Raw genomic sequence first — 27581 nt, forward strand, 5'->3', positions numbered from 1 at the left:
GCGTCTGGGTGGCCCTGCGGCAGGAGCCGGGCGCCTATGGCCGGGCACTGAGCCCCCTGCCTCCTCCCCGCCTCAGGGGGTGGCCTTGGGGCTGCTCGCCCAGGGAAGCCACGGGTAGCCCGTGGCACCACGGCACGCCGGGCTTGTGCTCGTGGTTTTTTGAGGCGGCAGCGGGCAGGAAGGAAGGGGGTGCAGCGGGTGCTGTGGCTCCTCAGGCACCATTCCCCTTAACTGTGTCCTCCTCTCCTCCCAGCCCAGGAGCTACAGGAAGATGGCGTGCCTGCCCGCCGCCCCGCTGGCCCTGAGGAGGCGGCTGGGGCTCTGGCTCTTGGTGGGGCTCTGCCTCAGCGCAGGTAAGCAGGGGCGGCCGGTGTGGGAGCGCGGGATGGGGTGTGCTGGGTGCGTGGGGGATGGCAGCCCCCCAGGTTCTGGTGTCTTCTGCTGGGGCTGAGGCTGGGCTAGGGCTTGGGGGCAGCTGGCTGGCTGACCATGGTGGCGAGCGCTGGGGACCCATGGCTGCCAGCTGCTGGAGGGGCGAGGTGGTCACCCATCCAGGCTGAGGTGAGAGCAAGGAGGGCGCCTTCAGGGTGGCTGGCGTCCACAGTGAACGTGTGGCGCAGCCCCTCAGGTTTTGGCTTCGGTGGAGGGGCGGTTTCTGCTTTTTTTTCGGGTGACTGAAAGTGAGCGTACGGTGTGGACGACAGGGCAAGGGCAGCGGGTTGGAGGGTTTTCTCCTGCAGCACAAGTTCCCGTCGGAGGGCTGCAAGGGCTGCCCCCTGTTCTTCTGCAAGGACCTGCCGCAAAGCTTGGTGAAGTCCACAGGTCCCCCCCGACCTCGAGAGGCTCGGGATGAGCCTTCTCAGCTGTGTGAAACGTTAACCTTGAAATGACACAAAACTCACTTCTCAGCTGGGATTCATTGTGGATGCAAAATAGGTTGTGCTTATTGGCAATTTTAGTGTTTCATTGCAGCTAATGATACTCTGGAACAAAGCGAGGCTGAACTGAGGCTTTGATTAAAAATCAAGTGATGCAAAATTAGGAGTTTTTCATGCTGATTTTGTGAAACCGGGAGATATTTGATGCTGACTTTCATTTTGAGTTTCAGTCTCAGAATCTTAAAACAAAACTCAGAGAATTTAACAGGGATTGAAGCACAAAGCTCACTTGTGAACAAAGCAACCACCTCAAAAGCCACTCGTGAGATCTTTGCTCTCCTGTCTTCCCCCACACTCCTTCCCCTACCTCTGCCCTTGTGAAGCACATGTCAAGCACAGATGTATTTTGCCCGTACTGAAATGGGCAAACAATCCATCATGTGCAGAACGGTTTCCTTCTCCGTACTGTAAGAGCTTGTGATATGTTATTAATGAAATTGTGAGTATGTGGTAATTAGCCAGTCGTGTAGTTTCTCTTAAAAGGATTGTGATTCCAAGAACAAAAATGGGCAATACTTGGATATAGTCTGATGCATGCTAATATCCAGTACCAGAAATAGGAGTTTGATGGTAGAAAACTAGATGTTCTTGTAGTTGTACCTTTTTATTTTTAAACATAGTTTACTAAGGGAATGACAGTTTTTCTTGCTTTCCACCTCTCCATCTGTTTCTTTAGGCCCCTGCTCACAATTTTCAAATCCCCTGCCCACTTTTAACTGAATTTGACAGGGAGGCAGAGCTGGCAGAGATGCGGCATCCTCGACCACTGCATGGAAGCCCCTGGCTAGTCATGGGCAGCACCCAAATAGCCAGAGAAAGGGTAGGAGGCAGCTGCAAGGGGGCTGTGAGGAGTGTGGTGGCACCAAGGGCTTGGTGAGGGACTGGAAGGCATGTGTAGACATGCCTGGGCTGGGAACCAACTCCATATGCCTGTAGGGTTTGGTCATCCTGTTGCTGAGACTTACTTCTCCAAATCTGATCAGTTACAAAATTCTGGGGTTTAATTCTGCAAGAGGCAGAGAGGAAAAAAAGATTTTTCAAAAGCATTATATCAGCTTTTGAGGCACAATTGTTAAATGTTTCCCACACAATGACTCTGTGGAAGTGCTGGTGCCTCAGCAGCAGGTTGCTTGGCAGGCTGAAAAGGGCAGCACACCAGATGTGCTTTCTTTCTCCCTTTGTATGCACATGTACACACCCTGCCACCTTTCTCTCCAAAAAGAGGTATTCCTATGCTAGTGAGCCCTGAAAATATATGCTACAGTACCCACAAACAATTGGTTTTAAAAGCTCTACGGGGACTTGTGAGTGATGCATTCCCTAGGTCACCCACAGGGACCACAAGGACCAACTTCTGACCTTGTCATGGCAAAATGGTGAAGCCCAGAAAGGGAGTTTGCCATGACCCTGCCAGTGACTTCCCACGCGTTGTTAAGTGGGTCACCAAGGCCAGGATTTACAGAACTGACCCCATGTGGGACCGGTCATGACCACATCAAGGCACAGTCAAAGCTGGCAGCCAGAGCCTACGGCCACATCTTGCACCCTTGGGTTTATTTAGAGCCCAGGGGTTCTGGTGCTTGCACACCTCCATGCCATAGTGCTCCGAAAGGCCAGGTAGGGTGCTAGGATGAGAGTAGATGTGCTTCATATGCCCTACCTGAGTGAAATAGCAACACAGGGAATGCCAGGCTGAATTTTTACATCATAGCAGAAGGCGTCTTTAAGAGGTCTTAATTAAAAAGGATGATTTGAAGGTTGTATTTCATAGGAAATCATGTATGGCAAGCTACATAGATACATTTGTTTCCCTTGTAATTGAATTTTGCTACTTTGGGCTTCACCTGAAGTGACTAGCTGAAATGCAGGCATAATTTAAGAGCTGTTTCTGAGATGTCATCTGCTGCTGGAGACACTGATGTGCATGAGCACCCTGCTGCCTCAGCACAGGGGAAAAGTGGCAGAACCAGCCTTGATTACAGCCTTGATTACAGCACAAACTTATTTATTTACGGTCTGCATGCATTGCCGGTATCCCCATGGGCTTGTTTTTCTCCTGCCATTTCACCTTCACACCTACCTACAAATATCAGGATGTTCTCAGTCCCAGTTTGGTGTATTAGGAAGATACTGCTAGAAGTCACCCAGTACAGCCTTTCCCTGCCCTTGCCCTAGGTCGAGAGAGGTTCTCCTCCCCCTCTACTCTGCCCTGGTGAGACCTCATCTGGAATATTGTGTCCAGTTCTGGGCCCCTCAGTTCAAGAAGGACAGGGAACTGCTGGAGAGAGTCCAGCGCAGGGCAACAAAGATGATTAAGGGAGTGGAGCATCTCCCTTATGAGGAAAGGCTGAGGGAGCTGGGTCTCTTTAGCTTGGAGGAGACTGAGGGGTGACCTCATTAATGTTTATAAATATGTAAAGGGTGAGTGTCACGAGGATGGAGCCAGGCTCTTCTTGGTGACAACCGGTGATAGGACAAGGGGCAATGGGCACAAACTGGTACACAGGAGGTTCCATTTAAATATGAGAAGAAACTTCTTCTCAGTGAGGGTGACGGAACACTGGAACAGGCTGCCCAGGGAGGTTGTGGAGTCTCCTTCTCTGGGGACATTCAAAGCGCACCTGGACACCTTCCTGTGTAACCTCATCTGGGTGTTCCTGCTCTGGCAGGGGGATTGGACTAGATGATCTTTTGAGGTCCCTTCCAATCCCTGACATTCTGTGATTCTGTGATTCTGTGATTCTGTGTGTGCAAACCTGGTGTAAGCGCTGCTTGCCCGGCCCCAGCGAGCCCAGGTTTTGTCCCTGGACTATTCCTTTTAGGCATCCCTGGAGTTTTCATCCAACTGGGGACTGTCTAGCTCTTGGTTTCTTCCCAGCGGTGATATTTTTTGGGAAGTTTTGAGGAAAATCCCTACAGCTTTTCTGTGTTACTGGAGAGTTGGGAGGGCGGGGGGAATAGCTACTTCCCTCCGCACTGTGAGCGAGCGCTGGCTCACAAGTAACTCACTCTGGGAATCCCCTCTCACATGTTACTGCCAATGAAGAGCTCGGAGCGGAGCTGGGATTCACAAAGGGACAAAGAGGGTTGAGAACAAGAAAGATTCCCCATTTTGTGGCCACTGCTAAATATTGAAGTGTCTAGCAATGAGCTTTAGGTGCTGGGCGGCTCATTTCCATGCCAGCTCCGGTGTGGGTTGTGCCTAGGGCAGATTTCATGGCGGAGATCACAGAAATTTTTCTCTATGTACCAGATTTGCCCACTTGATCACTGGATGCAAATTGAGTTTCTGTCTTATTGCTTTTGCTGCCTTCAGCTGTTTTTTTAATTTTTTTTTCTTCGGATGAGTTTCTGTCTCCTCCTGTTCCAGACATGCAGAAAAGAAACATCTTTGGTTCAAAACCAAGAGCAGCAGAACTAAGCAACTCCTTTTTCTGTCTGTCTATCCATCCAGAGTGAAACCTGCTATAACAGCTCGTATGGAGAAACAGAAACTCAACTGAAGTCTCCTGACTTTACTTAGAGATGGCTTCATTTCTTCTGTTGTGCTTTGTTTGTTTGTTTGTTTTAATGAAATATTTTTTTAGAAAAACACAGAAAATTGAACATTGACAAGCTACATTCTTACACAGTCAAAATACAGTTATACGCCTGCATACCAAGTTTGTAAATCTACCAGTCAAACGTTCCTTTCACTCACTTTTTTTTTTTCCTTTTTCCAGTTAGATCCGAATGAACCCAGATAACTTCAGTGATCTCACATTACTCTGAGGGGAACAGCTTTTTTGCATTTCTTGGATCACTGAGACATTTGTAACCTTTTTTTTGCAGTGTGACATTCCTGCATTTAAACATGCAAAGTTTGGGGCTGAAGTTTTTACGCGCTGTGGTAGGTTACCAGCAGAAGTTGCCACCCCGTCCGCCCTCACACCTTTCCTGCTCACTGCTGCCTCAGTTCTGAGTTACAAGATTGGTTTAATGGCCATAATTAATCTGAGAGAAATGAAGGCTGCCACTGATGGAGTTATCCCCCTGCCTCGCTTGTGATGAGTGAGATTTTTGCGGGGGTCAGCCCGCTCTCTTCAGTGCCAGTCTGGTTTTACACCCAACGCTGTGTACCCCGGAGGGGGATGCAGAAGCTCAGCACAGCTGAGGGGGGCAAGCAAGTCCTTGCCACCCAAAGGTGTGATCCTGCTCCTCTCTCCTCTGCTTCTGCCTGCACGATCTGCCCTTCCTTTGCACTAATTCTGGCATGTCTCTGATCCTTGAATGAGCTAATTCAACTCCCAGCTTAGCAGAAAGTTTCTCTTTTTTTGCCCCTTGTTTTACACCAAAGTGGCGTGTTGAGCCAGCTGCAAGGAAAAGAGTGGGAGAACACGGGGTTGGAAGGGAAGGGGGAGCCAGATCACCTCTGCTCGCATGGGGAAGACATGAGATGCATGCCACTTTGTCATCTGGCTGCACCCTGAGGTTGTGCCAGGCTGGAGGAGAATTTCCATGTTCAGAGAAACTCTCCTTCCTTTTAAACATGTGTTTCCCACTACCAGTGCTGCACGCATGTAAATGTGGTGTTTTTTACGAGGTGGCAAGGCAAATGTGTTGAATGCAGTGAAGGCTGTTCGCTTGGCAAAAAGGAGGTCAGTTTTGGTTTTAAATAGATGAACTTTGTTTAATTGTAGCTGCTCTGTCCCCTTGGAGGGACATCATCATCAGGAGTCTCAGGAGGTCATTCGAGAATATGTAAATCTTTCCCAACACGGAAATGCCACAGGCTTTGCTTCTGCTTTTTCACTGTTATGCTTTTAAAATATCATTGGTCCCGGGGGACTCCCTGGCTGAAAATAAAAGTGCTGACTGCTGGCTAATGGTGGCCTCTCTAGCTAAACTGCGCTCAAAGGATGTTCACCTTATGGCGAGCCCAGAATGCTACTGTATCCTATAAAAAGTTGTTAGAAAAGATCACTGAGGCAGGTCTTTCTGTGCACCGCTGCTCTCGCCATAGCAGGTAACCTCCAGTGTAATTTTACGTGCCCAGCAAACAAGGACTTCGTCCCCGTGCCAGGGAAAGTGCTTCGGTCTGAAGAGACATCGCTGTCAGACGCTGCTTCGCACCAGCCAAGAGCCCCTTCCCCGCGCTGCCCTGCGATGCTGCCAGCCGCTGCCTCCAGCAGCCCCTGCCCAGCTCTCTCATTTCGCTCCCTCTGCAGCTTTTGCAGCTTTCAGACACCTCTGGACCTCTTTGGTCTCGTTTCGTTAGTCATCCTTCGGTTAATTGCCACTTTCCGTGCCGCACTCACAAAGGGCTGTTTCCTCTCTCCTCCTGCCAGGCCTCCAGCTGCGGGGTTGTTGTCAGGGTTGTTGTCTGCAGAGCGTTCATGAGTTAGTGCCTGAGTGGGGACCAGGGTTTTATAACAAGATAATGGCTGGCAGGTCTGTAGCATTGTTAGCTGCACTGGTGAATATTGCTATGGCTGTGGGCAAGTACTTTAGAAGAAAAAAAAAAAAAAGTAATTTTTCTACCTTTGACTGGTCTTATGCGAGAGGTATCATACTTGATTTTCCTGGTTACTGGGCACTTTCAGCTTCTATTAGTTTCCAGAGTGGGCTAGCTACTTGGGGAGCACGTGAGGCAGTGAGATTTAGCAAGCACTGAAGAAAACCGGGGCCTGAAGCAGTGGGGAGATTCTCAACTTCAAAAGCTCTGCTGCGAGGACAGCAGTATGCATGGCTGTGGTACTGGAGGAATTAGGAAAATTATCTGAGAACATCTTCAGCTGGGAGATAAATATAGAGGAAGTACAAAGTGATCCAGTCAGCGAGGGACAGAGTCTGCAGGGGAAAAAATTAACAAATTTATTTTTGTCTTCGTGTGCAACAAATCTCCCCCAAAGGCCTGTCTTACACAACTGCCACATCTAGTTTCTGCCTCCATGCTGGGAAACCGAAAGAGTGCTGAGCCAGTTGAAGGAATTTCATCTCAAAAGGAACTAAAATATGCAAATCCCCTGAGAACATCCAGATTTAGTGTTCCCCGCCCTGCCCTTTTTTATTCTAACAGGGTCACCCACTTGCATGCTGGGAACAGAGGAAGGTTCAGAAGGACTCTTCCCCCAGTCAAAGGCGTCCTTCTGTCCCCATCGCTGGTGTCCTTGCTGGTATGCAGCACTGGAGATAAGCAAGCCCTTCTTCTTCTCCTCCCCAACCAACACCCCTGCGGAGGGCTCCGCGGCAACGGGGGAGATCTTAAGACACAATATAGTCCCCACCCCACCCGCAAGTACTTTGGCACCTCATCTCCAGCTCCTTGCTTGGATCTGACCTCTTGGCTACCGCCAAGGTTAGAAATTTGCCCGTTGACTTGCAAAGAGTTGCGATCTTACTTATGCTATAAACAAAGCAGACTGGACATACCCAGGCGCTGGGCTTGTCCCAGCCGGGGCAGAGGTGACTCAGAGAGCAGTAGATCTGTATCTCAAGAAGTACCAAAACAGAGCTGGGTACCACAGGAGCAAGAAGGAGGGGTCCTGGCTGGCTGGAGCTGCCCCAGCGCTGCAATGAGCCCTTTACCGAAGTATTTCAGGTTCTCTTTCCTCTTCTCAATTGCTGATTACCAATCATGGAACTTTTTTTGTGATTAATGGAGTTTCCTTCCCTTTGAAGCCAGGTTTTTGACAGAGTCATGACTCAGTAAAGGCACTTCTTTCATTCCCGGTCTGGCTGTGTCGCCTTGCTGGCTTTTGTGGCAAAAGGGCTATCATGAGGGCGTGAAATCTGCTTTCTGGTGAGCAGTGATTAAGACAGGAGAAAGCAGAGCATTCAGTCTGCAACCTGCAAAGGAAAATGTAGTCGGAGGGAGAGCTTTGGCAGGCGCAGTGTGTGTGTCTAAGACACCAGCATGTCTTGAGAGCACCCTGTGGACACTCTAAAATGTTACCTACAATACATCACTGCTTATCAAAGTATGCTCAAGGAGACAAATAAGATTGATAATTTCATTTGTCATCAACAGGGCCTCGAGTTAACATGCTGCTGGAAAAAAATAAATGGTATTAGTGCACACCCCCAAAGACGGGCTGTATTTCTGTAGACACAGGATGGCATCCTCTAGTTTTCACAGCTGCTTCATGATTTCAAGGATTTCTCCACTAAAGGCTTTGCATGTGAAACAAAACAGCATTAAAATGGAATGAAGGCTGCTGAAGTAATCAGGCACCAACACACCATGGGAATATTATAATTGTTGCCAAATCACGCAGTATAGAGCTGGGTGAGGCAAGGTTAGTGTTTTGTTTAGGAGGAATGTGGCAATGTGAGGATGGGAAGTGCATAAAGCCATGAAAGAAGGGCCGTGCCCTTGCTGTACCGCTCTCAGCAGGGCAGCACAGAAGCAAGCAAAGCTGAACTTTTAGAAAAACCTCTTTAAACTGTTCCTCCACCTCAGGCAAGGCATCACATCATCGTAAACCAGGATTAATCCTGTCACTTAATGGGCGCGGGCACACTTGACTAGCATGAGTGGTTACAGGGAAGCGAGACTGAGTGGGACTGCTGCCGAATGAAGTGCGACGCTGCTCTTCTTTGGGATGTCTTCTCTTCTGCTTCTCTCTCTCACCACATTTGCGATGAGTAAGGGAACACGACCCCGCAAGAGGTCAGCATGACATGAGCGAAGCAAACTGGGTTTGCAGCTGCTTGTCTTTGCCAGAGCAGCCGAAGGGCAGCAGCAGGCCTGTGGTTTCTGACTAGAAGTCTGGGCTTGGGGTTGTGCAAGGGGAAAGGGCCGCTCCTCCCTTCTCTGCCTGCTGAGACCTCCTTTTGCATGCCTCTACCTGCTGAAGTGGAATCCGGGCAGGAGGCCCCAGGGAGGCTTGCCAGGCACTTGTGCCCAGGTTAATACACGGTCACAGACTCATTAAAGAGGACGACAGCACCCTCTTTTCTCTGTTGCATCCTGTCTTTCTCATCGCACAGGGTTTTTACTGCAAAATGCAGAGGAAGGCAGTGTTTTTATGCGCTGCTGAAGTGTCGTGAAGGCTCCGCGTAGGAGTCATCTGGGTATCTAATGGGGTCTTCTCTGTGATCAGTGCATGCACAGGAGTCTGTCACAGCACTGATTTGAATACAAAGCATTTCCTCACGTATTCCAGTGTAGCACGAGACATTTGATGAATTTTAACTTCATGGAAAGCTTTGGTAAAATCTTATTCCTCACTTGTAAAATCACCTGGGATAAAGAAAAGACCAAAGGGGAGTTTCTAGCCCTTTAAAGACTCAACTTTTCAAAATCTCTCATTTTTCAACTGATTATCTGTCTTCCTCAGAAATCCCCCAAAAATACTTTGTCCTCATTGTTCTCAAAGGATAAATCCTGCAAGTTTGGGGTGAATGTGCTACTCACAGAAAATGAGGAGCCTGAGCTGCAGAATTACCCGAGGACTGTTGGGTGTGAGTCCCCCACTGACCCCAGGGGATGGCCAGCAGGAGAAAGCCGCAGCTCCACGAGACGTGTTTTCCTTGGCCGGCCCAGCCGCTGTTATCAGAACTGCCCTTGCCTCACCATGACATGACGTACACCTACTCCCAGAGCTGCCCCAAGTCCCTTTTCCCAGTCCACGCACCAGCAGAGGGCAAAAAAAAGGTATCAGCAAAGTCAGTGGTGCCCATAATTCAATGTTAGACAGACCAGGTGCTGTTGCAAAGCACCTTATGGAATAAAAGCAATGCGAGGCTGTTTTCTCCCAGTTGTGGAGGACCACAATTTGCCTCAGAGCTTTTTGCAGGACTGTCGGTCAAAAAAATGTGCAGATCCACTGTTTTACCTGATGCTCACACAGGGGTGGGGGAATCATAGAATCATGGAATTGTTTTGTCTGGAAGGGACCTTAAAATCATCTAGTCCAGTCCCCCTGCCATGGGCAGGGACACCTTCCACTAGGCCAAGTTGCTCAAAGCCCCGTCCAACCCCTGGCCTTCAACACTTCCAGGGATGGGGCATCCACAGCTTCTTTGGGCATCCTGTTCCAGTGTCTCACCACCTTCATGGTGAAGAACACTACAACACTAAACACTAAACTCTCTGAAGTTACACAGTCCACAGTCATTGCAGAATCCAGGCACACATCTCTTGAGGACAGTTTTCATCTAGCAAATAACACAGCATGCATATAAGTCCAAAGTAGCAGTAAGACTTCCCCTCCTTCCCTCAGTGAGGGTAAATCATCTATGAAATAGAGAGCGCTGAGGGAGATGTGATAAATTCTGTCATCTGGGATCCCAGACTCAGGATTACAGGCCCAGCAAAAAGGACCTTTCCCTTCATGTGTGCTGCTTTGGGCGTTGTAGCTAAAGCAAGGTAACCCAAGCTAAACCCCCAAAAAGGCAAAGCAGTTCAGAAGGACAGAAAAATGGAGAACAGAGGGGAAAGAGAATGGCTTTGGGGTTTCTGTTCACCAGGAATTATCTGAAGGGTTCCAACAGCTCAACACTGTTTCTCTAGAGTGTTGTGTCACCTTTTACTGCCTTTTACAGTCAAATATCTCTCAGGACTTCTGTCCCAGGGGCAATCTGCTGTCCCATAGTGCCTGACTGTATGTGTGGTCAGGATAACAAAGCTCTCTGTGGCCAGGGAATTTCTGAAACACAGCTTGGGGAAGGAGTGAAGGAAATAGGGATACGGGCTCAACAGCTCTCCTGCTTGCCAACTCTTGGAGCAAACAAGAAAGGACAGTTTTCCTCCACACTCACCTTTCTGTTCTAACTGGCCCCAACATATGGGGCATCTGCAGCACACACGTAGTTTGAATGAAACATGTTTTTCTGCCCAGGGAACAGAAAGTCAGCCCTTTCATCAGTTCAGCATTGCCACACGCCGCGGGCTTCCAGTGTGGGAGTGACTGGTGTGCGCATCAAGGGAGCGGGTGGGCTGCAAGGGGGTGGGAAGGGGACAGATCTTCTTATTTTTTTTCTAGAAAAAGGTGGATATCTCCCCCACCGGCTGGTTACAGAGACCATACAGCACAGAAACGGGACAGAACTGAATTTTCATTTTTGCTTTGCAGTTCACCTTTAAAGTGAAAGGGGACTTCTGTGGGGCTGAATGACTCTTCATGGACTTCGGTTCCTTCAGGCTTGCAGCATTCAGGTTGCAGTTTCAAGGGTACAGAGCCTTTTAAGGGTAGATGTGACATCAGCAGGAGTTTCCAGCCCCTGCACATGTACTGCCAAGAAGGTTTTTGTTCTCCTTTTGGTTGCAAAGGAGACTCTTAGGGGCAAAGCGCGCAGAACCTCATGCAACTCATGATGCTATGTCACCCTGACATTTACGATACGCCTACTCTTCCCCTATTGCTGCAAAAGAAAATAGAAAATTGTCTTTACCAGGCTCCGCAATTCCAAAATCTGACTGGCTGCTCTTGTGAGTCTCTCCAACAATAGTAAAAGCTGAACTGTGAGAATAAGTGAAGATGTGGTTGAGGGGAAAAAACACACATGCATACAAATGAATGCAGACATGCAGGAGGAGGAACTTCAAGAATCACATCCTAAAGAGGGCCGCTTTTAAGGTGAACAGGAGGAAATGCTTTTTCACACAGCGTGTAATCAAACCATGTAACTCATTGTCACAGGATGCTGTGGAAGCCAAAAACATACGTGCACTCCTGAAAGGGCAAAAACTGTTCCAGCGGCAGTGATTAAACTGCTGATGTCAAGAAAACCCTAAATTCCTGGCTGCCAAAGACTGTCAGGGAGTGGCAGGTCTTACCTTGTGCGGTGTGGAAGAACTGTTTTTTCTCCCATTTTGCTACTAGTTGCTGGCTGACACAGGTCAGCGGGCTGAGTGGGCTCCTGCCCTGCCCCAGTCTGGTTGCTCAGAGTTTGCGATGCATTAGAAGGGGAAGTACAGGTAGCGTCGGGGAGGGAAATGTGTTTGAATCTTTCCCTTTGGAAGATCAATGAAGTGGCTGAGTGGAGGGAAACCAGTTAAAGGAGAAGTTGCTTGTTTAATTATATATTCTATTTGATTTAATTAACATTAAAACATTCCATAGTGTTGCCAGGACCTCCCCAGTATTTTTCAGTGTGTTTCCTACAGATTTAAGGTAAAGCGTGCAACTGGGACAGGGGCAGGTGTGCCACAGGAGTGGAGGGGTGAAAGCTTATTTCATATTCCGTCGCACGCTCGCTCTGGGCTTAACTTCAGCAAGTGGCCCCCGATGCTGCCCCAAGATCTATCTGTGCTGGGTCACTGGCTGACTATCTGCTTGTCTCCCTCCAGCACCGGCAGCTGGAGGATTGCAAAGCACTTTCATCAGGGTGTACTGCTGGGCACAGGTCAGCATGCTGCAGGGGTCTGGCTGCCAGCTGTATGATGGCATCCCAAGGGTCTGGAAGTCACAGAATCATAGAATAGTTTGGGTTGGAAGGGACCTTCAAAGCTCATCTAGTCCAACCCCCCTGCAATGAGCAGGGACATCTTCTACTAGATCAGGTTGCTCAGAGCCCTGTCCGGCCTGGCCTTGGATGTCTCCAGGGACTGGGTATCTACCACCTCTCTGGGCAAACTGTTCTGATATTAAGTCACCGCTAAGCAAATGAGCCCTGGTGGGTAACAAGCTTCTGGCTGTTTTGGACACTTCAGCTGAATCTGAATGTCACACCCAGAGCACTGTGCTCTGTGCCTGTGTACGGCGTGTTTGTGGGTAGGGGTTAGAAGAGGCAATAAAGTGTGAGCATCAGTCAGACTCTGCTGAGGGTGGGTGGCAGTTCTTAGGCTCAGCTTTGCCAAAAGTTCAGTTCACACTTCAGTCTGAGGCTTTGCACGTGGAGTCTCACCTCCACCAATGGCTGATGCTGCACTTTCCCCATCAGTGAAACACTGCCTGATCAGGACTTTTCCTCTTTCTCTCTCTGACATGTTTGCGAAGATCTGTTCTCCAGGGAAGCAAGAGGGAATTTGAATCTCCTTTGTCCTGAGGCTGGCTATTCCCTTGTTCTGCTCTCAGTCAACGGAGTGCATCACATTGGTATCCCCCCTCCACTACCGGAGATGGGTGCAAGCAGGGCAAGTGTAAAGCAACCCGATTTTCTGTACTGAGAACGCAGGGTGTCCAGGGATAAGTGTCATCCTGAAGGTTGCACAAACCCAGGCAAAAGCTCAGCCACCTGCCAGGCCTTGGTAGAGCACAGGACCATGCATTAGTACTGGGTTACCATTTCAGCAACACCAGGAGCTCCTTGCTAGGCTGCTCCCTCACGCGTCAGGTCCTGGCCCCTACCAGCACCTACCCACTGCAAAGAGGAAGGCGAGTGGGAAAGCCGGGCTGACCACGAGAATGGCATGCGTAGAAGTCGTAGTGTGAAGCAGGGGGAATTACTGCTAACCTGGTCAAAGCTGGACCTGATTTTCCCCTTGTGAGGGCCTCAGCTTGTTATTGTAGGCACATGCCTGTGTACTGGGTATGGCACTGACACAGTCACTGGGCAGGAGTTGGGGAATGCCTGTGCTGCTTTGCAAGTATTCCCAAGGGAAGCCCATGGGCCTTCACAAATAAAAATTGGTCTTAGCTAGACTAGGCAAAATTGTTCATTTGCTAATACTAGGAAGCTGATGACTGTGTGGCTGTAACATTTGTTTACCATTGTAGGGTCACTTCTAGCTTCTGGGTTCTTGAAAGGTTTGGGTTTTTTCTTATATTAAAAAAATCTTCTAAAAAAACCCCAAAACCCCCAAACTAATAGTCCACTGTGGCCCTGTTTGCCATACAGGGAACTCACTGGAGGGTGACACAGACTTTCCAAACCCTGAGCTCTGAAAAGGAAGAGCAGAGGAGATAGCAGTTTGAGCATGTGTGTTTTTATCCCTTCACATGGAAATTCTTTACTCTGAGGTGTGGATTTTTTAAGGGACCAGCAAAATTTCTGTTCAGGCAGGTAACTCTCCTGCCTTTACCTTCAGTAATACATGCAGAAATCATTGTGTGCCCACTCTAGCTAGGCATGGAGCATCATGTAAAAGGCAGTGCCAAGGTAGACTTCCCCTGAGCGCAGAGCTGAAGTTATGAACAGCTGGGTGGGTTACGAGGTATGTTAGCGGGCGCAAACAGAGCTGAAAGACATGAGCTCTATGCAGCAGATCCTGGCACAAAGCTGTACCACTGTCTCACTGACTTTTGTTTGTCCCCCACCTACAGGCTATGCACTGGAGAAGAAAGTAATCAAAGGCAAAGTGGGGGAAAAAGTTGGCCTGCCTTGTTGTTATGAAATTCCCAGCTCGGAAAGCCTACAAAATTACCGGGTCTACTGGCAGAAGAACACCACAGATGTAGTGCTTGCCTACGCAGAAGGGAAGATGATCTCCACACCCAAGAACCGCACAGAGATGAATAAAACGAACCTCACTCTGTGGATCTCCCCTGTGAAAATCCTAGACAGTGGCCCTTACCAGTGTGTAGTTCAGCACCTCAGATTTTCACAGAACTCAGTCGTTCTGTGTGATGAGTCTGTCACCCTCTTTGTTACAGGTAGGTGGGTTGCCTCCTGACACCTGAGGCTTTCTGGTGCCAACCTATGGGTGTAAGAGACACTCTTCCAATCTTCAGTCACAGTGTAGCAGATAGACTTCCATCAAGAAATCTGAAAGACTGCTGGAAGGTGTGTTAAGGCCCCTGTATTTCCATACTAGCAGGCTCCCCCCTTACCTTTCCAAAGCTACCCCTGGTACAGAAAATTAACCTTTCCCACCACCAGCCCACCATCCTCCCCTTGATGCCCCCTCTTGGGCAAGAGCCCCTCCCAGGACACCTCCCACACTGCTGGTGAGCACCCTAGGCCACCTCTGCCTCCTGCTGTCTTTTGGGCAAAGCAGAGACCAAGCCCTTGGTGCACAGGAAGCGTCCAAGCCGAAAGAGGAACAGGGTGGCATTGCTTCTCTGTGGCCACCTCAGTATCTCAGGCCCACATCCAGCCCCTTGGGAGCGGAGGGTCTCTGGAGGACTGGCCGGCTTGCCAGCTGTGCTGCAGCTCCACAACCTAAGGCTGAGCTCAGCTGGAGATTTGAGGCTTTTTGCCTTAAAGAAACGACTTGAGTCCCTTTGCTCAAAACGAATCTGAATCTTTTCTTGGAGGCTACAAAAAGTTCCGTTGACATTATTTTCCATTTCCACCACAGTTTTTGTGGCGATTGATTTCAACCGAAGGCAGACATACTGGTAACATATATAAATATACACATATATTTGAATACCTTTAGTGGTAGAGTTCCAGGAATCTTCCAGACAAGCCAGTGAATGAGCATTCCCCATCTGGAATGAGATTTGTCAGCAAAAAAACCACAAGATCCTGAGTTTTGGCCATTGCCTGCCTGTCTGAGGGCATGGTGGGATTATGTGCAAGGAGACAAATTTAGTGATCTTTCTGGGAACCAATATGAAAAAAGAGAAGTGCACTGGCAGCACCCTCTCTAACCATGAGGGCTGAGGAGCCAACTGCATGAAAAAATGTGAAACAACGCATCTCTTCTCCTCTCCTCTCTGCAAATAACTCCAATTTCTTTCCTTCCAGAAACCCCCTTGCTGTCTTAACAGGCTAGTTGTAGTAATTGCGGTAGACTTCTGTTCCCTTTGGGAAAGTGGGATCAGCTATTATGGGGATCAGCAAAGGGAAAGCTCCCCTCATCCCTGCTGGAATTGGTTTACTCTGAGACAGGCAGAAAAGTGTTAATCCCTGGTGACTGATCAGGGAGCCTCGGTGAAGGCAGCTGGGAGCTTCGAAGGGACTTGGATGTCAATGCCACATTGCTCAACAGGTAGTCAGCCTGGAAGGAAATGCAGGTCTCTCCTTGTCCGCCGCTGGTTCATCCGTGCAGTGTTGAGCAAGATTCTTTTACTGGTTACTAGTTACCTGGTAGCCTAGACCACGGGCTCGTGGTCAGCAGAAGCTGTGGGAGACACATTGCGGCTGTCAGCCTTATCCCAGCAGTCATGTGGTCAAATGGTGAGTCAGGCAGGGAGCGATCGCAGACAAAACCGTAGCTGCTCCAAAAAGGGTCGTTTTGCAGGGAGCTGAGCGATGTGCTGCAGCTCTGTGGCTGGCCGTGCCATGGCTGGGGCCTGTGCCTGTGGGGCTGGGCAGGCTACGGACCTACAGCTGGCAGGGCTGGGAGGGAGAATCTGGTCCCTTTGGCAGCAGTGGTGGTACTGTGACTTACGCCCACCAGGAAACTGAGCTTCTTTTTCTGACTGGGGCCTCTCTTGCTAAAGATGTCATCACATGGCAATTTTTCCAGCCTTAAATATTTCCTTTGCCACCCCTTGCCTCCTCCTCCTCACCCTGGGCTGTTTATTGCAACCCGTGGGCATCCTCAGTTGTACCAATGCAACTGTTTACAGGAACACGATGAACCAGATTGGCAAAGGGAAGCAGGCTAAAAAGGGCACCACCTTTCTTCTCCTTCTTCACTCGTATTAGTCCTCTCCTCCATTTCACCATGTAGTCTCACAAACACATCTGACCAAGCAGGAAGGCATGGAACAAGCTGTGTGGGTGGGAAACCCCTGAAAACTGTCTTTGGCAATGAGAAAAAAGTCCAGTGAGAACATGGTCTGAGAGGATCTGTGTATTGCTACGCATATTTGCAAGGACTAGTATGACTTGGTCTTGCTCTCAGCTGGGCCTTCTGGAGGGGCTCTCATGCAGAAAATGTAATTCAATCTCTTGCTGACCATCCAGGCTGAGAGACCAACATGCAACTCACCTTCTTTCCCAGCAGAGATGTACCCTCTGCGAGCTTCTGGCTGAGACAGGACTAAAGAGGGAGGGAGAAGGAAATTGTCCACCATGGCCTCCAATATGGATTTTATTCAGTCCCCTGTTTCTCCTGCCTGTTTTATGATTCTTTCTGTTGCTCCACAAACTGGTGTATGTAGAGAGAAACAGCGGCATTGGAGGGGTGGGGTCATGAAGTCTGTGTACTGCCCAGGCAGGAGAAGAAGGAAAGGCCAAAGCCATATCCAGTCAAGGCTGTGGGGAGAACACTAAGGCATAAGACAGGCCAAACAGGCTATGATAAAGAAAGAATGTCCCGTGGGGGAGTCTTTGCTTTGGCTGTGAGTGATCAGGATTGCAGCCCTCGCTGTAATCTGACAGAATGGTAACTAAATCTTTCTTGCTTCAGCTGACTTCACCGAGCCGAACATAACAACAGAAGTATCCACTGATTCCTGTGAATTAACTGAGATGGTGGTAAGATGTTCTTCTCATGGAGGTTTTCCCAAACCCAAAATCTCTGGGACCCTCAACAACATGTCTGTGGTGTGGAATGCCAGCTGGGTGTCCAAGTCCAGCCTCAGCCCGTACAACGTCACTGGCACACTCTGGCTCAACGTGACCGAAGACGTCAGCATCACTTGCTCCATTGAAAATGATGGCTTTTCGAAGTCCACCAGTTTGTTTCTGAGTACGTTTTATTAATAGTTCGTGTTACGAAACCATTTTGTTGAATCTGCTGGGTTGCCTCCCTGAAAAAAGCAGTAGATTTTGTGTATATGTTCATGCAAGGATGACCCCATGATCCCACCTGTGGGCTGCACACCAAAATATTTCAAAGGCTGTAAGACAACAGGGGTGGGAGAAGAGAGTCACGACAGCGACTGGCAAGCAGAGACGGCTCTGTCCTCCTGCTGCTTTGCTGTGAGTTACAGCTGGAATGAGAGGGCAACTGGGTCCCATTGGGATCTGGCGATGTCAGCCTCGGTGTCTCCCACAAGCTGGGGCTGCCACCGTGCTGGGTCCCTCTGTACCAGCACGGTCTTGCTGCCAGTTGCGTGACACAGACCTGGTATTCGAATGGAGGGTCTTGAGAAATGTGCGTGCTGTAAAAGCCACAGGTTGCACTTAAAAACAATCTCTTCATTTAACAGGCATGTTTGTTCTTGCTTCAGTGACAGAAACTGTCAGCTGGGGTCTAGGGAAAATTCTGCTTTCATACACATATTTAATATAGTGTTAAGTCATACTGAAAAAATTCCATCCCTGTGCGTGGCTTAAAAGTGATAACATAATAGATAAATCTGTGCTCTGAAAAGCTTGAGGCACAAGTGGAAACAGCATGAGGGAAGGCAGCACACTACAGTCCAGATGTTTTGCAGTAGAAGGGGATTTGGAAGAAAATTCTGAAAGCCAAAAGGATTTTTTTTTAATGTTGTTACCAAAAAAGTATTCTGAAATGTCTCTGGGTCTGACGTTTTCACTGTAGAGATAAGGGCACCTTCAAGGGAAGCTAGAGAAGTGCTGTTTTTCCTTGGGAATTGTACCCTATTCATCAAGGCACCTTATTCATCAGTCTTACTAAAATCAAAGGGCCTTGTGAGGAGAGGTGCCATTCAGCTTCAGGACGAATGCCAGAAACTAGTGCTTTATGAATATTAGTTATTTCTAGATGTAGTGCATAATGTCCCTGGAGATGGTAATGGAAGAATGTTATGAATATCACGCTACATAGAAAAGGAGAGCAATGAAAAAAGTAATAGTAATAACACTGTTGTCACGCAGATCCTCAGAGGAGAGTGCAATCAACAGTGACAACAGCAGTCACAAAACCTCCAGGTTTTGATTTTTAAGATGTGGAACCACTCCCATTTTGGTAAGATGGAAATGGTCCTCCAAGCTAGTCTTTCATGGGCACAGAGCTCCAGACAGAATACAGCTTCTGGTAAACACAGGAGGCAAAGCCCACAGTGGGAGGGAAGATTGTGCAGTGCATCAGGTTTGTGTCTTAGAAGCTGAATGATGCTTCATTGTGCCAGATGCAGATGATGAAAATCTGAAGAACTACGACCATGCACCAAGTCTGTGCCTCCTGTTGAATTAGTGTGGTCCTAGAATGGCTTGTTATCTGCTCTCATGTCCAAGTAGCAGAATGGTCGTCTCCACTGGTGAAAAGCCAGAGGCTCCACTGCCACGACACTCTTCCTGCCATGAAGAAATAACTCTATTCTAGTTTGTTTAATACATCATTCTCTATCACCTGTGAATTCAGAGACAAAAAAAAATTAGGCATAAATCTGAAAAAAACAGTAAGAAAAAATGCAGAGTACCTTTGAGAATGGAAGTTTTCTAGATGTGGACTCAGACTTTGCCACCAAGCCTAACCAGTTTGTTTAAAAACAGCTCATGTGTTTTTAAATATTTCCCATCTCAGTCCTGTTCTGGATGTAGACCCAGCATTTCAGATCCTGTGGACGTGTTAAAAACTTCAGCACATCGCAAATGTGGGATATGGAAGAAATTTAGGTGCCAGCTTTATCTGTTTGTTTATTGAACAGGTGAATTTTCAGGCTGAATATCTGAGTTAGAATTTGGACAGAACCACCAAAATTCACATACCTGCTCTTACATGAAAATGCCAATACATTCTTGGGCTCTTTATTTATGTTTTATTTCTTTTGTCTCAGAAAAAACAAATGAGTGTGTTGTCCCTACTGTGCCTCCATCTTATAATGTCATTACTGCTTCAACTATCGTCATTATCGTCTTCCTTTTGGCTATCACCCTCGCAGCAAGATACCTCCCAAGGCATGGTAAGTTTAGCTCCATTTTCCAAGAAACAGTCTCTTACTGCTTATGGAGTTTCTATGTAAAATACACATTTATAGAAACTATACTGACACACTAGGTATTTTTGTACCTTTCTTCTCATTTCCTTTTTTCTTTTCTTTTTTTTTGTTTTGTTTTGTTTTGTTTTCTTTGGGTCTGAGGGGGTTTTTTTTGTTTTGGTTTTTGTTGTTTGTTTGTTTTTTGTTTTCTACTGTCACAAAACTTAAGCCCAGCTCAGGACTTTCCTACACTTTGAGTGCAGGCAGCACTAGGGTTCAGGTTTGAGAGTAAAGGGGTGATGGGGGGTTTTGACAGCAGATCAGAATATTTCTAAAATCAGGGGTATACAGAACTGAAGACATTCACAAAGGTTCATTTTTATGTATTAAGATGCTTGAAGACGCCAAGAATCTTGGTGATCATGACAGATACAGCTGAGCACTGACAGTTTCAAAATGGGATCTTTCTACACACCCTACTTAGGCAATCCCTTAGAAAAGCCACAAAGCCAAAGTTACAAAAATACACAGAGCTAGGGCCACAGAAAGAACTTAAGCATAGAAATGTCCCACTTTTAGGAGAACCCTGACCAGGAGAGATGGATTTGTCTTCTTTGTATGGCCAAAACTGGCACAGGGGAGGTGCCCTGTCCCACCCTATGAAGTCTCCAGTAACTCCAGACATGTCTTCAGGAGTTTTTCAGTGGCAAAGGGGACATCAGGCATCTCAGGCTTAGCTGGCAGCCGAGTAGATTTTGTGGTTTGTTTTGTGGCTCAAAAATAATCTCACCTGTTAGCTGTTGCTCCTAGTAACTTCTAAGCTGACCTAGCAAGAAAGTGCCTGAAGATGTGGGTAGACATCTAATGGATTTATAAAGGCAGGTAGCCACCCAGCCGGTACTGAAAGTCACCAGCAGTAGATGTCCTATCTGCACCCTGTTAGCAGCTTTGAAAAGCAGTCCTGGAGAAAGACAGCCGGCTTTGCAACACGGTATAAATATCACCCAATCAAGTTCTGTCAGGTCACTGGGGAAGTCTGGAGAGAAGAATCCTACACTGAGAATGCTCTGTGTTCAGCCCACTTAAACCAGAAGTCACCAGTCTGAGCGCCTTAGCTCATCGCGGCTGCAGCAGTATCCCCCCTTGGAAAGAAGTTATTTTCTGGGCGGCAGGGACTCAGTTCACTTAGGACGCTTGTAAGTTTGTCATGCTTGTGTCTTCCTCTACCTCTGTTTCAACTTCAGACAGGTTCACTCCCAAGTCAGCGGTGTAGAGGTAGCATCACTATTTTTCCTTTCGCCTCCTCACCAACCACATCCCTTCAAAAACCCGATGTGGCCACTGAGTCGGGGCTAATTTTATTTTTGGTGTTTTGTTACAAAGAAAGGAAGCTTCTGGAAAGCAGTGACTCTTGGCTACACCTGTGTACCTTGTCATTTTCCACTCACGTGGCCCTGTGACACCAGTGCTGGTTCTCCCCTGCTGTTCCCTGGGGCTGTGTCAGTGGGAAAGCAGCGAGCAGGTTGAAACCAAGAAAATCACAGCTGATCACAGCCTGTGCTGTTAGCTGTATGGATAAAGAACTTCTAATTGTAGGAGAAAATGAACTGGAATTGGGAGATTTGGCTCTAAACTAATACAGGCTGGAAATTAAAAGGTTCCTTGCCATTAAATTAGTAGGATTCTGGAGCATTCTGAGATAGCCTTTTATATAGAAACTAAATTGCTTCTAAAGTAGATGTAAGAGGTATACCAGTGTGGTAGAATGTGATCACCTGCAACAGCATGGGACATGGCTGCATAAACTGGAACTTCCCTTTCAGTCCCACTTTCCTGATATGCACAGGGAGCAGATCTGCCAAGCCAGGCGGTGCTATTTTGTACAGCCGCTTCCCAGACCAGGCGCAGACTGTACGAAACGGTAGGTAGAGCTTCAGTCCAGTGCCCCGGTTTGTACAGTTGTCACATTTCGGTGCTGCTGTGCACTGCCACGTGTCTGGGAAGGGCAATATTTGTCCTAAGAGTGCTTCCTGCTGGTGTGGTGACAAGAGCTATTGTGGGAGCTGAGAACAGGTCTGAGAGCACCTCTTGTTCTGGCACATGGAAAGCTGGGTCAGGAGCTGCCTTGATGCTGAGAGTGGTTTCTGAGCTCAAAAAGCCACACTTCGAGGAGCTGAAGTGTGGGAGGGAAGAATAGAAAGACAGAGCAAAACGGAAATCAGAGTTCTCAGGTGCGTGATTGTGGTAGTGACCAAAACACGCAGATGCTTTGTTGAGGTTTGCAACCCCCTGCTTTGAGGACCTCACAGCTATCTTTGCAATGATTTAAGAATGGAAACTCTCTAGGTTTTTTGGTTTGGTTTGGTTTTTGGTTTGGTTTGGTTTTTTTTTTCTTTTTTTGGCTCTTCAATTAATTTAACACAAAGCACTAAGGTTAGACCAAGATTAGAAGTCACTTAAGGAATAGCTTAGGATCCGTGTTGTAAAATCTGTGCAAGTACAATTTGCTGTAATAATACAGACAGATTCAAATTATTAAAACAAAGTCATTCATAGATACTGAGATACTAAGGGGACCTGTTTAATCTCAACTCCTAAAGCACTGAAAGAGTTGCTTGGCTGGTTCTAACACCAGTGTTCTTTCACTCGCTTCGTAAACTGCATTTAGTGACATGTAACTTCTACCATTTTTTCCCTTCTGACCTTATCTTAGAATGTAGCAACCTGTCTTTGTGCCAGGCTGAGGTCCTAGCTAATGAGAACTGTTTTATCCATATGACACTATATAGGTAACATTTATATATAACAGAGCTTTCTATCAGATAAGACTATGGCTATGGGCCAGACACAATCAGATGTACTGCAGGAATGAGTCCTGCCGAGAAAAAATAAGAGTAACTAGAGCTAAAAGATTTTTTCTTCAATTTATTTTCTCCTTTCTTTCCACTCTTTTATACTTTGTTGAAAAATACATTTGGATTCACCACTTTTGTCTTCTGGAATTCCAAATACTAATAAGGGATCTTCTTTTTCAGTCTGTTCTCATTGTTGTAAGCCTCAGGATTCAGGAGAAGAGGATGTGAAAGACAGTATGAAGCCACCCTTGAGCTCTAAAGTGACATCTGAAACATCATCTGTATGACCAGATCACATTTGCAGGTAGTTTTCTTCACCATTCTTCTCTTGGCAAAATAGCTTCTCAAATATTTGATTCTTGTGTGATGTTAGCTCACAAAACCATATACAGCTTTTAATATGAGTGTGTGCTCTCCTTTAAGGTAAATAAAAGCAGTAGGGTACTCTTGCCAACTCAGACACATGGTGTTCCCTGGTCAGGTTGCTTGTTAGGTATTGCTTTGTTTGGGTTATTTCAAATTTCTAGAAATGATTCTAGTGAAAAATACTAGGGGACTGAACTTTCTGGGCTGCTAAGCTGCTTTTGTCACAGAAAGGGCTCTGCATGGATGACATGCAAGTTTTTGTGGCATTCACTTCCTTAATTAACATACATTTTTAGGGACTAAATGGGGATAAAGGGAGAGAGAGGGAGAAATCCAAGAAAAGGAACATTTGACAACTTTGACTTTCAGTGTCTCCTCTGAATCTGTGTAAGGAAGCTGGTTAGTATCTGAGAGGTAGGCTTGTAGCACGGTCATCCATCCATTGGGATCTGCAGTGATGCCCCTTGCCGCTGCCCTTGTGCTCATTTTACAGGCGTCCAAAATAAGAACTGGGCAGTCTTTTAGTTCCTGTCCTGTTGGACTCATTCGTGAGTAGCTCGTCACTACTATGGGTCCCACATGCGGCTTCGTCCCCTAGAGGTTATTTCTGGCTGATGCCCTGTGAGCCAGGTGCCTGCTCTGATTCATAAACACAGGAACATCACCGATGATAGAACTGAAGGACTGACCAGATGGCAGTGAGGGAGGGGTGAACAAGAGGACAACTCCAGCTTCCCCAGTAAGATTAGCAATGCCAGTCCACTTCTGAGATATCTCCATTCCCTTCAGCAGCTGGCTGAGAAGTTTCACCTCTAAGACTTGCCCAGGAAACACTTGTATTTTATAAGCAGTTACTTTCAATAATGAGGAGTTGTGAAGGATGGGCTGCAGAAAAGTCTGGCTTACTAAGGTTTTATGACTACAAAGCGTTATATTCATTTTGGCTTGAAAGCTCAGCTGTGTTCAGGGCTGTGTCCTCCAAAAAGACATTTTTCAAGTCAAGAGGCTTAAGGAAAGATTAGCAGCTAACTGTTCTTACTCACATCATTATCCAGGTGACTGCGTTTCCTGCTCTCACCGCAGCATGCTGAATTCACAGATACACAGAATCACAGAATGTGAGGGATTGCAAGGGACCTCAAAAGATCATCTAGTCCAATCCCCTCGCCAGAGCAGGAACACCCAGATGAGGTTACACAGGAAGGCGTCCAGGCGGGTTTTGAATGTCTCCAGAGAAGGAGACTCCACAACCTCCCTGGGCAGCCTCTTCCAATTGCCAGGGTAATGCCGTAGAGTAACCGCTGCAGAGTCCTAGAAGTCATGAATTTGTCACGCTGTGCATTGCAGTAATCTGAAAGCTTAACATTTTTGAGATGGAAAGGAGGGGAAACTATCATTCAGGCAACTTGTCTCATTTCCAAACTTGACCACCTACTCGTGTTTTCCTCTGGGGAAGACCCTATCTGGAACAGATACTAGAGCCTTGGTTAGCATGAATTCTGGGGGGTTTTGTGATGGGAGTGGCAGGAGTTCACCTACTGAATAAATCCATTCCGCCACATTCCTCTTTTGTCAGAAAAGTTCGCCAGGCTTTTTGTGTAAGTGGCCGGTGTTCCCCAACTCCAGCGCCCGGACCGGCTGCTGCCTGCGGACGGGGACGGGAGCTGCGCTGCCTCAGCGGCTGTCACCTTGCAACTGCGTGATGCGTCCTATTGCTGCTTAGATAGTTCACATTCATTAGCCATACTCACCTCGCAGAGGGATGGCACCTCTGTACGGTCCGAAGGTTTTCAGGGTGAGCGCAGAGCCAGCCTGGAGCTCCGGGCAGCGCCTGTGCTGAGCTGCCGGCTCCGGCAGCTTTGTCTTTGCTGCCATGGGAGCCCTCTGGTGGGGGGCTGTTGCAGGTGATCCCCGTTTGTCGGCTCTGCAACATCCTGCCTTGTATTTAGGATTAAGAAGAAGGGCGGGAGGAAATCAGTAAAATCTTTTCTTTGTGTCCCTCAGGTTTCTCATCCTGGATATTCCACGCTGCAGTCCCCACTGTTCGTTGTACAGCAATGCTTATTGCGTTGACCCTTTGGCTCTCTGGAAGGGGATGACAGCAGTAGAAAACTCTGCTCAAAGAAGATTTACAACATAACTTCGTGTGAATGAACACAATAAGCCTCACCTACTCCACAGAAGCTGTGGAGTGGCCTCGTTACAATGGGATCGCTGGAATTCTGACTGGGAGGACCCTCTGTGTTCCTGCAACAGGGCAGAAGAAAAGTGTCATCGCCATTGACACGCCAGTTCAGGAGTTTGGGATCCTCTGGCTCTGATGCTGCCTCTAGGAAAACTGGGGAGCCTGCAGAGCCCTAGCAGGTAGCCCATGGCCACCTACCCCTTCAGTAACGCAGAGCTGGCCTTTGGGAGACCCCCAGATCCCAACGCATGATCTCAAGTCAGGCTGTGCCTCCATATTGTGACTGGGAGCAGCTAAAACTTTTTATATGTGGCCTCACACGGGTATCTGCCAGTACTGTTCTCTGTTGGAAGACTATGGATTTGGACTTGACCATTACAGATACATGTTGTTTCTCCCCTAAAGAGGCAATAATGCACACACTTTTCATGAAAAAGCACCTTGAGGTGGGACTATATGCCTCATGCTTATTTTCAGTGCTATGAGACATTTTAAGGAATGACACATACTGACGGCACACCTAACAGCTAAGTAATATTGCTTATCTACAGCAGCGGCAGAAGTTCTCGTAACCTTTCTCTCCTGAAAGGACGGCCTCACCAACCCAGGTACCAAGCTAGAACTCCTCCAAAAAATTGCTCAGAGACAGAGGAGCACATCTGACATGGCGTGGCCCACTGATGGTGGTGTGTGCGACTACACACATGTGCACGCCTTCGTGCATACACATGTAGAAGCTGTTATATGCATTCCTTCCTAACCACACATGCGTAAAGCCTCATTTAACTTTCTGTAACACTCAGTGGTTTTCTCACGTCTGTCTACTGTAATGAAATGTAACTCAGGGCCTTTCTTCATAAACATAGGTCTGCTTTTGTTCCTACATTTGCCTAGGAATACTTGTTAAGGTAGGCTCTCCAGATTCTTTGGAGTCTCTCACAGGGACATAGAGATTTACTTTGTGTTGAATGCCACTGCTTTCTGCCAGCGTTCTCTCTACCCAGCCAGGACCTGAAGAAAGTTCCCTACAGGATGCCAATATTGGACAGGACTCATCTGATCTGGGTGATATTCTTGCCTACTGTGTAGGAAAAAGTGCCTTCTCATTTCGAGGGGAAAAAAAGAAAAAGCCCCAAGCCCCAACAAGCTTTCTAAGCGACCCTGCATACTAACCCAACTCAACCCTGCCCTGAGTTTGACAGAGGTTTTTTTTCCCTCTTGCTCTGTCCTACTGCAAGCTGTGCCCATTCCCTTTCTGCTCTACCCATCTGTGTAGTCAGCAGGGCAGACGAAAGTCTGAAAGCACCGTGCCATCCAACTTGTAAGACGTTTTGTTGCTTGAGCTGTTTATCTTGCTAGGACACAGCAAAGAAATATTCCACCCATTTCATTTGTTTCTAGCAGGTACATACTGAGAGAAAAATTGCTGGAGGAAACAGGAGGACTAAAAGCGGTTTATAGAGGATTGAGCTATGAGAGGATAAGAGATCAAGTTGCTAGTAAAAAATGAGACACTGTTCCCTTTCTACTCCTGCAGAGTCATGCTGCCCCATCAGCTTTTTTACTGCTTTCTCATTATATGAAGTGAAAGGAGATAAGGCAGCTGATAAGGAAACACCACTCATTGCACTTGTGCATTCTGGTTGCAAGCAGAACATAGGTGACACAGAAAGCAGTGTTTCCAAAGGGCGGCCGGACCTTATTGCAGGATTTAGTGTATGGCCAATAGTTTATCGTACTTCTCAAGTTTTCTTTCAGCCTATGCTTGTTATTTCCAGCACAAACTTGCAGGCTGAACACCCTCTTCTGGTATTTACTTTGCTCATTTTCAACGCTGTGCTTCCTTCCCTGCTGTAACAACGCTGCATTGCCACCTCACCAGCCACACCACAGCTCTGACAGTTGTCCTGGCACAATGTTTTCCCTCCGACTATCCCACGCTCGACTGCTGCTCCTGACTGGCGACTGCGCAGCCTCCTGGAGAAGGGTTTGTCTTCTGCACTGTGCCAGACCTTGCTACATCAGCACAGGCTCCTGGGACACTTTAAGTAACTCCTTCTGAAGGAAATTAAAAATTTCACTGACAAATATGTTTAACATCAGCTTGGTTTTATATTCTTGGTGAGGAAGTTATTTGGCCTATTTGTTTCTTAAGCACTTATACTCGGAATCATGTTTTCTATTGCCTTATGTGGTATTCAGTGAATTGCACACAAATGGTTTCTGTGAGACCTTTTCAGCTTAATATCTGGGTCTTTGTACCAGGTGAGCTGCTCTGTATTTTGTATGTAACTTTTTTTTTTTTCCCCAGAGTTCCTCCTTTAATTGTAGTAAAAAATAAACTGTAAACTCAGTTTCCTTTCCTCAGTAATAGAAGATGTCTGTTCTACAGGCTGGGAAGTGGTTGAGCCTTTCACTTACTCACATGAGCCCCAGCCACTGTTTCACAGCTGCTAAAAACATACTCTGTGTAGCATCAAGGTCAGTGATGCAGCAGGTTGACAAAGCTGTAAGAGGTACAGCTGGCATCGCAACCCAACTCTGGTGCGCTCAACAGCGACAACAAAAAGGTGCTCAGGTACCCAACCTGTAACTTCCACACCTCTCGTGTCTGTCAATTTGTCGGGGACTACCTGAGCGGTGTAGC

General features: G+C 47.5%; 1 protein-coding gene across 1 annotated transcript; it reads left to right on the forward strand.

Annotated features, from left to right (window-relative positions):
- Window positions 1–27315, forward strand: LOC135992503 (T-lymphocyte activation antigen CD80-like). The gene is made up of 6 exons (XM_065641713.1): window positions 1–353; window positions 14129–14458; window positions 17110–17391; window positions 19388–19513; window positions 22564–22687; window positions 24754–27315. The coding sequence occupies exons 1-5, from the start codon at window positions 272–274 to the stop codon at window positions 22668–22670; spliced, it is 927 nt and encodes a 308-aa protein (XP_065497785.1). The 5' UTR covers window positions 1–271; the 3' UTR covers window positions 22671–22687; window positions 24754–27315.
- Window positions 27316–27581: the final 266 nt, after the last annotated feature.

This window comes from Caloenas nicobarica, chromosome 1, assembly GCF_036013445.1.
Source record: "Caloenas nicobarica isolate bCalNic1 chromosome 1, bCalNic1.hap1, whole genome shotgun sequence".
Classification (NCBI taxonomy): Eukaryota; Metazoa; Chordata; class Aves; order Columbiformes; family Columbidae; genus Caloenas; species Caloenas nicobarica.

Excerpts from the sequence above, each read along its gene's own strand:
- LOC135992503 (XM_065641713.1), top strand. The coding sequence starts at position 272 with ATGGCGTGCCTGCCCGCCGCCCCGCTGGCCCTGAGGAGGCGGCTGGGG. Across the intron at positions 354-14,128 it reads GGGGCTCTGCCTCAGCGCAG|GCTATGCACTGGAGAAGAAA; the intron begins GTAAGCAGGGGC and ends CCCCACCTACAG. Across the intron at positions 14,459-17,109 it reads TGTCACCCTCTTTGTTACAG|CTGACTTCACCGAGCCGAAC; the intron begins GTAGGTGGGTTG and ends TTCTTGCTTCAG.